The 13059-nt window shown below is 37.2% G+C and overlaps 1 protein-coding gene across 1 annotated transcript in view; it reads right to left on the bottom strand.

Annotated features, from left to right (window-relative positions):
- The window catches only part of LOC150090765 (integrin alpha-PS1-like), a 373692-nt gene that overhangs the window by 74031 nt on the left and 286602 nt on the right, over window positions 1–13059 (bottom strand). The window contains exon 20 of the mRNA XM_090379991.1: window positions 3566–3685. Within this exon, the coding sequence (XP_090236117.1) occupies window positions 3566–3685 (120 nt within the window). The remainder of the gene's footprint in view (window positions 1–3565; window positions 3686–13059) is intronic.

Below are 13059 nucleotides of genomic sequence, written 5' to 3'. Positions count from 1 at the left end.
TTTGTATCGTCTGCAAACTTGGACATTAAGCCCGATATACCATCATCAATATCATTTATAAATACAGAAAACAATAATGGACCCAACACTGAGCCCTGAGGGACTCCACTAATAACATCAGTCCACGATGAGCAGTGTCCATTGATTACCACTCTCTGTCTTCTCCCCCTCAACCACCCCTTTATCCATAGCAGCAATTTGCCTCCAATGTCACACTGCTCCAATTTGTGTAGCAGTCTTCCATGTGCAACAGTATCAAAAGCCTTTCTAAGATCCAAGTATATAATATCAAAGTTATTCCCTGCATCCAGTTCTTTTGTGACTGCATCATAGTATCCAAAGTTGGTCAGGCAAGACCTTTAACTGCCATTGCGCTGTAAAACCTCCAACAACAACATCAGTGCAGAGAAAACACTGGATATTATACAGATGTACTAGCAGAGATGGGGGAACCCCCCTGGTGCCACATGACATCAATAAACCTTACCTTATACAGATGTACTGAACTCTGCTAATATTCACAACGATGATATTTAATTAAGTTTACATATGTCCTTTTTATATTACTTATTAGATTACATACCCATTGGTATGTAATCTAATAAGTAATATAAATAATAAATAATAATAAAACAGAAAATATGTTATGGTTGCAAGACATCTGGACAATTCATATTGCCACAGTAAGAATGCCTGGATGACAGCAGAGATTTGAGGAATGGTTTTATAAACTTTTTGTGCCATCTGTGCGTGCTCATTTAAGAAAGAAAAACATGGAACCTAAATCACTTTTGCTGCTGGACAACTATCTTTCTCACACTCCAGCAGATAACCTCATGAGTCGTCCGTGACTAAAAAATAATGGTGAGCTATTTGCCAAAGAATATGACCTCAAAGATTCAACCTTTGGATCAAGGCATTATATCAACCTTTAAAATGCACTACAGGAAAAATTTAATTAAATGAATAATTGTTGGAGGTATCCATAACAGAAGAAGCTCACACTGGCTAGTATTTCTGAACTGGCAGAGAAGGCATGGGGGAACCATAACGCCATTTACAATTGGAAAGTGTTGGGAGTGAGGTTTCATGAAGCATTTACAATTGCACCTGACTCGGAGAAATAAGAAAAAGACTAGGAAGAAGAGTTTCAGAGGTTTCCTCGTGTGGATGTCAACAAGGCAAATGCAATTTATCGTCAACTGGATTCATACTGATGATGATTGCCATACTTATGAATACTTAAGTGACCAGACGATTGCAGCAAATATTTTAAGATTCTAAGCCAAAACTGAAGCCACATCTTGTGATAACAGTGATGAAGAGGAAGACGACACACCACTTCCTCTGCCTCCTAAAGTAACAGAGGCTTTAGCAGCCATGAAAACTGCATTTCATTGGCTAGAATCAGAGAATGTAGATAGAATTCACATCCTTCATTTGAAATGAATTATTGAAATCGCAAAAAAGAAGAAACGGGAAACAATAGAGCAGTTAACTCTAAGTTCATTTTATTAAAAAAAAAAATCACAATGTAATCAGGTACTATGTCAACTCCATTAAGTACTCATATCAGACAATTATTTTAATGTCAAAATGCATATCTTGTTATTTTCACAATTTTAATCTTTAGGTGCTTATCAATGGTTTTTTTTTTTTTTTTTTTTAAATTGATAATGATAGAGTGCATATAATTTTGAACTTTACATGTGTGAGCTTGGTTGTGTGAATTTTTGTTCTTAGCAATAAAACAACAAACAATTTAAGTGAAATCTTTATTTACAGCATACAAAAAAAAAAATGTATATGATCACTACATATTTTTTTTTTTTTTTTTTTTATCTATTTTAACTCACTCACATGCGATGATCATACATATTTTTTTTATCTATTTGAACTCACTCACATGTGATGATCATTATTTTTAGTTTCATCCTTTAGGTTGGTGGTTTTCAATGGTCAAACAGTAAGTTTACATCCAAATATGTAAATTTGATACAATGTAGACTCACTTATAATGTGGTCCATATTTTGGATCCCATTAACCACGTTATATCAGGTCCACAGTATATTATGAAGCCCCAGTTTACAACGCTTCACTTTACTCAGGGTAGTGGAGAATGAAAGAGACCTTGGGGTAATGGTGCAATCAGATATGAAGTTTTCTGAGCAGTGCAGACAGGCTGCCAGAGTAGGCCATGGGGTTTTGTCAATGATATACAGGAATTTTGCGAGCAGGGATAAGGAGGTGATTATCCCCTTGTTATTTGTTATGTTGTTATTTGGTTTTTAGGAGCATTAGCAACTAAGGCCATATTGCTCCGGGATATGCGGTGGTCATTCCCTGACCTTTCCATATCCTCCGTATTTGGTGGTTACGGGCTCGAACCCCGGTCTAATCAAGAAGTGTGTGCTACGCACTGCTGCTCCTTCCCACCTGGCTACGGAGGCGCCTTTATCCCCTTGTATAAGGCAATGGTCAGGCCACACCTTGAGTACTGCATACACACCTGGAAGCCTTATTTTAGGAAGGATATAGATTTACTAGAACAAATACAGAGAAGGGTAACAAGACTGGTGAAGGGAACAAAGGGGTGCTCTTATGAAGAAAGGCTTAAGTTCTGCAATTGCAGCTTCTGGAGACTAGGCACCTGCGAGGTGATCTGATTGAGGTGTATAAGGCCTTGAATGGATTGAGCAGGCTTAATGCTGATGGGATTCTTCCTCTTGCTCAGATTACAAACCTGAGGGGGCATAGATCCCAACTGAGGAAAGAGTTCTAGAATAGATGTGAGCGAATATGCCTTTAGCCAGCAGGTAGTTGATTGTTGGAACAAACTTCCATCTGTTGTTGTGGAAGTTGATAGCTTAAATAAATTCAAGGCAGAACTAGATAAACATTTGGAATGAATGGATCAGTGAAATGGGAATGGGTTTTTTTTTTGGCTGATGCTGTATAAGCTTGCTTTCTTGCATCGTGTGCCTCTACTAATGCTATTCATATCCAACTCATCAGGTTGGTTGGTTGGTTGTTGGGTTTTATTGGCGCATTAGCAACTAAGGCTATAATGCGCCAAAACCAGGTTATATATAAAAATTTAAATTTTACTAACCTAATTGCTTAGGTCACCATGTCAAGATATAATAACCCAACTCATCAGCCATCATCCTGAGGACCAAATGATTTCTTGCCACAATTTCCCAAACTGTTACAACTCTTTCTTCATTTTGAGAGGCTGAAAGACACCCACTTCTTTGGCCATCACGAACATCTTCACATCCACGTTTGAAATGCTTATGTACCATTCAAACACATTGGTAAAACTAAACATTGTTACTTGCAATGTGTTAGCCTATTAGACAATTTCTGTACCACCATCTATTGGAGTAAGTATTAACAACAACATACCTCTTCCATTTATTTTCAAACTCATTGAACATGACCGCAACAGAACCAGTCTGCAAACTTGATTGCCACAACTCGTATATATTATTTAAAAAAGAAGTATATATAAATTAATTGATAATAATTTTCTTAAAATGTTTCAATATAATGTATATTTACCTGTGGAGATTCCATCATATATAGCAGCCACTTTCTTTCACTATCATATGTTTCTACCTGGTAAGGCCATGATATTCTTAATTCAAGTTCATTTACTTTCCAAGGACCGTAATTATTTATCTGAAAATGAATAATACAAAGACTATTATTTTTATGTATGATCCAGAGAAATAACACAATGGGCAGCATGAATTATTGTCTAAAAAAAAAAAAAAAAGGAATCATGAGATTAGCAAGAATTAAGATGGTCAGAAAAACTTTTGAGAATGGGGAGAATTAATTACAAATATACCTAAAAATAAAAAACTAATTCATGCTTGGACAACAGTCTTAACTGGATACAGATTTCAATTGCAAAGGGATTATTGAAACAAACAAATTACTGAGGGAGTGTAGCAATAATGCAGCTTTTTTTTTTTTTATGGCTGATGTTATATAAGCCCATTTTCTTTCATCAGTTCTCTCTATAAATACTAAACAAGTTATTAATTTAGACAGTGTATTATATTTTAGGTGCAAAAAAAAGGGGGGAGGGGGGAATAAAAGGAAGGAAAGAGAAAAAAAGGAAAAGGGAAAGAGAGGGAAAAAAGGAAAGGGGGGGAAATTAAAGAATTATAAAATTCTTTCATAATTCAGCGAAGGATCAATTAATGATGAAATTAAAGATTTAAGCACGGATAAGCTGTTGCTTAGGTAGCACATTGTACAAGCAGTGTAGGTTAGTAATGATGGTGCATTGACAAATAGTAATAATTCATGATTTAATAATTTGATTTGACATTCATTTTTTATTTAATTTTTTTTATATTTGATTGTTCATGATTTTTTTAACAAAAAAAGAGCAACAAAAAAAAAAGTGACTTTTATTATGTAAAGGGGAGAAATTTCCATTTCTAAGCATCTGCCACATTGCCTATTCATTGCTCCAACCAGCCAGTGGCAAACAAACATAATATCAAGATAGATACAAATATATAGATAGCCTATATGATATATATGAAAAAAATAAATAATTGCTGTTGTTATTTGGTTCTTAGGAGCATTAGTAACTAAGGCCATATTGCTCTGGGGATATGCGGTGAGCATTCCCTGACCTTTCTGCATCCTCTGTATTTGGTGGTCATGGGCTCGAACCCCAGTCTAATCAAGAAGTGTGTGCTACGCACTGCGGCTCCTGCCCACCTAGCTACGGAGGCACCATAAATAATTGTCAGGCTTCTGTTGGTCCAATTTTAATAAAAAAAATTTGTATGGGTCCATTAATCTTTCTAAAAGGCTCAAATATAAAATTTCATGAAAATCCATCCACTAGAAGTGAAGTTATTATTTGAGAATAAAAAAAAAGAAAGAAAAAAAAATCATAATTGCTTATTTCTACTTAATCCAATTCCAATAAAATTAGGATGGCACAACAAATATTTTTAAAAGATCCAAATACACAATTTCATTAAAATCCATCCATTAGGAGTAAAATTGTTACAAGTGGAAAGACAGACACATTAAGCAAATATGCTAACACACCTAAAAAATAACATTGGCTGTCCTTGACATAATGACCTTATTAATAACTCATTATTAAGGCCATTAATAAAAATAAAAGGTCATTATTATTAACAAAAATAGCAAAAAACAATGTCCATTTGAAATGTTTATGCATGGTAATTTAATTTTTCAATATTTAACTTCAATTGCCATTTCTCAATCCATCTGCCTAATTTTCCTAGATCTTGTTGCAGCAGCATACCTTTATTAGTGTCATCAGCCACCTTGCCAACCTTTGTATCATCTGCAAACTCAGACATTAAGCCTAATATACCCTCATCAATATCATTAATAAATAAAGAAAACAACAATGGATCCAGCATTGTGGGAAGTAATTGCAGAAATTCCACTAATAACATTAGTCCAAGAAGAGCAGTATCCATTGATAACCACTGTTTTCTCCCACCCCTCCATTCCTTTATCCATAGCAGTAACTTTCCCTTAATGTCGCACTGCTTCAATTTATACAGCACTCTGTCTTTTGTGTGCAACAGTATCAAAAGCTTTCCTAAAATCCAAGTTTATGATATCAAAATTAGTTTTTGAATCCAGTTCCTTTGTCCTGCATCATAGTTGCCTATCCAATCAGATTGGTCAGGCAAGATCTCCCCTTAACAAACCCTATAAGTTCTACTATATCAGGAAAGTGAAAATCTCCATTATAAGACATTCTGATTTACTGGCCCACTCTATTCTTCTCCGTACAGTTGTTTTTTATTCTCTACAATCATTAAGCTTACAACACACTCCTACTCTCATTTTCGTTTTCCCAGTGCTTATATCACACCAAACTGTCTCAACATTGTACTGGCCACCCATGTTGACTGAAAGTACTGACTTGATCAATATACTTCTTAACTAAGAGCAGAAGTGCTCATGAATTGTCTGTCCTTTCTGTACATATTTTATTCCCAATATTAAAATTCTGCATCCTTTATGTCTGAGTGGCATAAGGAATACAGAATATGTCTTAATTGTAAGATAAGATTAAATAAATTTAATTAAAATTAAATTAAATAATTAAGATTAATTAAATAAAAAAAAATTTATAAACCAATCTCAGAAAACAGAAATATCCATCCAGGCATTTTTATGATTTTTATACGAAAACAGGAAAATTAGAAAGATTTTTAAATGCTCGCGGTTTTTTCAACTTACCAATAACAAGCATGGACAATCTGTGCGTCCCAGCAGCATTTGCACACATAGCAATTATAACTTGCTCTTTTCTTATCTTAAAACCTAGTGCAGGCATTTCTCTTTTAGTGGCTAGGGTTTTTCTCGGTAATGCTTTCCGTAATAAGCTCGTCTCATCAACATTATAAACGTTTTCTTTCTCGTATGATATTACTGAAGCAAACTTACAATGACACCGCTGCCTATTCGTCTGCAGAAAGTTTCTCACCTTGAATATCTAGTTCACGTATACTGTGTCTCAGTGTAAAGTTTTTCAGCTAACCTGTGCTTGCCTTAAAATCTTCATGTTAATTTTTTATTAAAATCAATGCTTTTTCCCACAATACTGAGCCAGACACTGGTTCACCTAAATTTTGCTTCTGAAGAAACCACAAATAAAGTGCACTCTCTCTCTCTCGAGGCATTTTCAGGTTTTGACATAGTCTTTTTCCTGCTAGATCCTCCTTCATTATATATAATCAACACAAATTCGGTTATAGCACTGGAATTTTTGCCAACATTAAATCTTTTTAAGACATTAAGAATTTGTCCCAACATTAAACTCTTTGGAGAAATTCCCTAAATTTTCGCCTTTTTTAATTCTAGTAATAATTTCCTTTTTTGGTTGCTATGTTAAAACTAAGATTTTCATTTTGTTCATATTTTACTGTAAAAAAATTGAAAAAATAAGAAATTACACAGTTTCAGGCAGATATTATTCTTAACGAATCTAGAGCTAAATTAATCTGAAATTCACTCATAGTTTCTGAGAAAACCCAGTAATCTCTGTGATATTTTTCTAAAGCACATTTCTGAAGGTCACAACCATAAAATAATAAAAACAATTTGGAGTTTTCGGTTTATTAGGCTTTTTGTTTGTACAATCTGTTATAAACAGGTAGTAAACTTGATCTTTCGCTTATGAGAATCAAAATTCAATTTGCAAACATGATCACTATAGCCGGTGCGTACTGTACTACTGTTAATAAAAAAAGAAGAAAGAAAGAAAAATTTAAAGCCTTTCAAATTATTGTGGATAACGTTCTACTTTACTTCAAATTGAAATTTATTTACTATGCTCATAGCAATAGCATACATGCAACTATACATGCACTGTTCTCACTCTTATTTACTCTAACACAGCTCATATTTACTTGTTCTATAATGACCCACAGCAGGGCTTGAAATTCTCAACACCTTGCTTTCCAAGCTGCTGCATGCTCCAATAGAAGCAGTGCAAGAATCACTTTCACAACTGCCTGCATCTCTAGTTAATCTATTAGTCTATACATCCCTCCAAGCTAGCAATTTTTCGACTCACTTAACACTGCCTTGATAGCATCAGCAAATATTATTGCACCCTATTTAAGTGTATCCCACCCTGTAAAAAGTCTCTCCTATTAACAAGAACAGACCATGCTGGGAAAAAATTCTTCCAAATGAGTTGCACAGAATCTCTCCAGGGCCAAATTGATTGACAAGGTATCAAATATGTACTCCCTCCCATTGTGTCTGGGCAGATTGCAGACACTTTCAAATTTAACCCTAATTCAGAACTTTCACTTAACATTGCCCTGTACTTAAATAAATTCTCAGTTCCTCTACTCTTAACATTACCAGGGCCAATGCGTCTACAATGTCATTACTTTTGCCCCTGGTAGACATACCTTGGTCTTATTCCACCTGTCCTTTCTGCACAATATATTTCCCATTTCTCTGAGAATACAGTCATTGACCTTTTATGAGACCAGTGCCTTGAGGATTATCACTTTGTTGCCTGATGTACAAGTGTAAGCTCTCGTGTTGAGTTGGACAGCTGAGATCTTAATGGGTCACATTTCAATTGCTTCCAGAGCATCTGCCCTTTCTTCAAGCCCTCACAAATGCCCATGAGAATGCCGAATTCATGCCTAAATTACTCAGTCTTTGCACTGAACACACACCCATAACTGACAAGCATGATCAAGAAACGTTAGCTTTCACTCAATGTTCTGGATCAGAAAGAAAGTTCCTCTTTCAGCAGAAATGCATGTAGACAATTTTTTGGGATAAAAACCTAAATATTCACTGACTAATGCCCACTTTTTAGTATTAATACTGTTAAAATAATTCAAGGAAGCAAGCTTATATAGTACAAATTGGAAGAAGAAAAGCACTACCCATTTCATTCATCTGTCCTTTCTGATAATTTCCCTAATTCCTCTTTAAATTTATTCAAACAACAAAAAAATCTAAATTTATTACAACAATTACTCTGTAACTAAAAGAAAATTTTTGCACATCAGTCCTGCAACTATCCTTTACCAATTTAAATTTATGTCCTATATATCATCATCAGCCATTTTCAATCCACTGCAGGATGAAGGTCTCTACAGCAACTTTCCAGTTCCTTCTGTTTAGTGCAACGGCCATCTATTTACTACCCACAAACTCATGAATTTCATCTGTCCATCTCCATCGTTATCTTCCAGGTTTTCTTCTAGCTCCTCTTGGGTACCATTCTGTTATTTTCTTAGTCGATCTGTCATCATGTCTTCGAGCTATGTGTCCTGCCCAAGACCATTTTAGTTCTTTGGTTTTGATAAGAATGTCCTTTACTTGAGTTTGCTGCCTAATCCGTGTGTTTCTCTTCTTATCTAACAGTCTGATACCCAATATAATTCGTTCCATTCTTCGCTTTGTAGTTCTCAGCTTCTCTTCCATTCTTTTGGTGAGTGCCCAAGTTTCACTTCCATAAGTCATGGTGGGGAGTATATACTGACTCATTATTTTACGTTTCAGGCAAATTGGGATACTGCTCCTCAGTATGTGACTATATTTCCTGAATGCTATCCATCCAAAATTTATTCTTCTCTTGACTTCCAGCCATTTATCATTATTACAGCTAATGACTTGTCCCAGATAAGTATATGACCTGACCTTTTCAATTACTGCTCCTTCAATCATTATATCCCTTTCTGTGGTATACTTATTCATTACTTTTGTTTTAGCCATATTCATCTTTAGTCCAAAATCCTTACTAACTGTGCATAACTGATTAAGATTTTCCTCTAATTCTTTGGGATTGTGGCTTATGACCACAATGTCATCTGCAAATTGTAAATGGTTTAGGTACTCTCCATTCACATTGACTCCTTTCTGTGACCAGTCTAACCTTCTGAAAGTTTTCTCAAGGGCAGCAGTAAACAACTTTGGAGATATTGTGCAACTTGTGAAATGTTTGCCGAACTCTCTGGAACGGAACACGATATTGCCATGGGGGATGTCTTTGTGTGTGCGCGATGCAAGGAGTGTATCGAAATCAGGCAACAACTCAGCGTTCTTATGGGCCTATATGAGAGCTTGAAGGACAGGGTGGATGCCCTCGAAGGAACTAAATTGAGGGGCCCATCAGGCTCTCAGCTGCCCACATCAACGCCAGAGCTTGCACTTGGTCATCACGCAACACAGCGGCAACCCCTAAGGCAGAATGCGCTGGTCCCACAGGAACTAGTTGTTGTTGGTGACTCTATTGTCAGGGAAACGGGGAACATCCTTTGTAAAAAGGATAGGTGGAACAGGACCAGGGTATGTCTGCCAGGGGCAAAGGTTGATGACGTCGTAGAGCGGATATCATCTTTCAAGGGCACAAAAGGTGATATAGTTGTACACGTTGGCACTAATGATATTAAGAGTAGGAGACCGGCAGAATTACTCAACAAGTACAGGTCACTGTTGAAAAAAAGCCGTGAAATAGGGTTGAATTTGAAAGTGTCTGCAATTCTGCCCAGACACGATAGGAGGGAGTATATGATGAGAGCCTTGTCGATCAATTCGGCCCTGGAAAGATTGTGCAAGGCTCAAGGGGTAGAATTTTTTTCAGCCTGGACTGTACTTGTTAATAGGAGAGATTGCTTCTACAGGGATGGGATACACTTAAATAGAAAGGGTGCAAGAATATTTGCTGATGCTATCGAGGCAGTGTTAGGTGGGTCGGAAAACTGCTAGTTTGGGGGGATACAAAGACTAATAGTTTAACAGTAACCGCAGGCAGAGGTGAAGGCGATTCTTGCACAACTTCTATTAGAATAAGAAGCGACCTGGAGCGAGGGGTGTTGGGGGTTTCAGGGACGGATGGCAGTCATCATGGAATAGTTGGGTATATGGGATGTGTTAGGGTAACCAGGAATAGGCATAGGAGCATGTATGCTTGCATGTATACCAATGCTAGAAGTATAGTAAATAAATTTGATGAATTTGAAGTGTTGGTCAAGACATCAAAGGCGGATATTGTTGGGATAGCAGAGACGTGGTGTCACAAAGATATAAGGAATGCAGAACTGGAATTTGGGGAGTACAATGTGTACAGAAAGGATAGACAGGACAGAAAGGGAGGGGGTGTTATGCTGTTAATTAAGAAAAACATAAAATCAAAGGAAGTGCACCCAGTTAATATAGATGAACAGTGCTCTGTTGAGTCAGTTTGGTGCGAGATAAGCACTGCGAAAGGAAAAATAAGGGTAGGAGTGTGTTATAGGCCTAATGACTTGAATGAGTACAATGAACAATTGTACAGAGAAATAGAGTGGGCCAGTAAATCTGAATGTCTTATAATGGGGGATTTTAACTTCCCAGATATTGACTGGAACTTGTGGGTTGGTCACTCACACACCAGTCAGACTTTTGTGGATTTATTGGATGATTGTTTTCTGCAGCAGCATGTTCGAGAGGCAACCAGAGAAAGTAACACTCTTGATCTGGTTATCAGCAGTGATCATTCGTGTATTAAGAATTTGCAGATAAAGGAACCACTAGGTGGCAGTGATCACAGTGTGCTGAAGTGGGATTTACTCAAAGAGGTAACTACCGTCAGGGGTAAAGGAAAGGGTTTTTGCTTCCGTAAAGGGGAGTACAGTGGTCTCAGACAGTTTTTAAATTCTGTACAGTGGGATCAACTGACGATGTTACCAACAGTAAATTCTAAGTGGGAAGCATTCAAGGAATTAATCGTGGAAGCTACTAGACTTTATATACCGATTAAGAAATATCGTTCAAGGTTTAGGCCTAAATGGTTATCAAATGAACTAATGAGACTCGTGACAGAGAAGAAAAATGCATGGGATGCATATAAATTATCAGGTGACGCAGAAGCCTGTGGCAGATATAAGCTAGTCTGTAATCAGGTCACAAAGGAGGTTCGGCAGGCGAAGGCGGATTACGAGAAATCTTTGGCAAAGGATGCTAAGAAAAACAGCAAGGATTTCTTTACTTATATAAACTCTAAAAGGAAGGGGATGAATATGATTGGTCCACTTGACATCGATGGTTCGACTGTTGATGATCCTGCTCAGATAGCAAACAAACTGAATGAGTATTTTGCATCTACATTCACACGTGAGGAATTATTACAGTTTGAAAATGGAAGAAGGTTATCAAATTGTAGCAGTGTGCTTAATGATTTTGTAATAACTGAGAGCAAAGTGGAGGAGAAATTGTTGAAGTTAAACATAAGAAAGGCACCTGGGGTGGATGGGATCTATCCAGTTATTTTAAAGGAGGCGGCAAAGCAACTAAGCAAACCCTTAGCCATAATTATGAGAGCATCCTTGGACTCAGGGGAGGTTCCCACGGACTGGAGATGTGCAAATGTGTCCCCAATTCACAAAGGTGGATCGAAGGGTGACACGAGTAATTACAGACCAGTTAGTTTAACTTCTGTTCCGGGTAAAATAATGGAGTCACTGGTTAAAGATGCATTGCAGGATCATCTAGACAAGACTGCAGCAATAATTCAAACACAGCATGGGTTTGTTAAGGGAAAGTCTTGTCTGACAAATTTGATTGGTTATTATGATGTGGTCACAAAGGAACTGGATGCGAAAAATAATTTTGATATCATATACTTGGATTTCAGGAAAGCTTTTGACACTGTTGCGCATGAAAGACTACTGTACAAATTGGAGCAGAATGGTATTAAGGGTAAGTTGCTACAATGGATAAAAGGATGGTTAAGTGGGAGAAGACAGAGGGTGGTAATCAATGGGTGCTGCTCTTCATGGACTAATGTTATTAGTGGAGTCCCACAGGGTTCGGTGTTGGGTCCACTGTTGTTTTGTGTATTTATCAATGATATTGATGAAGGTATATCAGGCTTAATGTCGAAGTTTGCAGATGACACAAAGGTTGGCAGGGTTGTTAATGACAGTAATGGCAGTGTGCTACTGCAACAGGATCTAGATAATTTGGGCAGATGGGCTAAGAAGTGGCAACTGAAGTTCAACCTTGACAAATGCAAAGTACTGCATATGGGTAGAAGTAACCCCAGAGAAACGTACCAACTGTGTGGTACTACACTTAAGGTGGTAGAAAATGAAAAAGACCTGGGAGTAATTGTGCAGTCAGATATGAAGTTTTCTGAGCAATGCAGACAGGCTGCTAGGGCAGGTCATGGGGTTTTGTCAATGATATATAGGAATTTTGCTAGCAGGGAAAAGGAGGTGATTGTCCCTCTGTATAAGGCAATGGTCAGGCCACGCCTTGAGTACTGCGTACAGGTCTGGAGGCCTCATTTTAGGAAGGATGTAGATTTGCTTGAGCGTGTACAGAGAAGAGCAACACGATTGGTGAGGGGAATGAAGGGATTCTCTTACCAAGAGAGGCTTAAGTTCTGCAAATTGCAGTGGCTGGAGACTAGGCACCTGCGCGGTGATCTGATTGAGGTCTATAAGGCCTTGAATGGGTTGAGCACGCTGAATTCTGATGGGATCCTTCCACTTGTTCAGATTACGAACCTACGG

Source organism: Mastigoproctus giganteus, chromosome 1, assembly GCF_048544385.1.
Source record: "Mastigoproctus giganteus isolate SK-2022 chromosome 1, ASM4854438v1, whole genome shotgun sequence".
NCBI classification, from domain to species: Eukaryota; Metazoa; Arthropoda; class Arachnida; order Uropygi; family Thelyphonidae; genus Mastigoproctus; species Mastigoproctus giganteus.
This window is presented reverse-complemented; position numbering and strand designations above follow the sequence as displayed.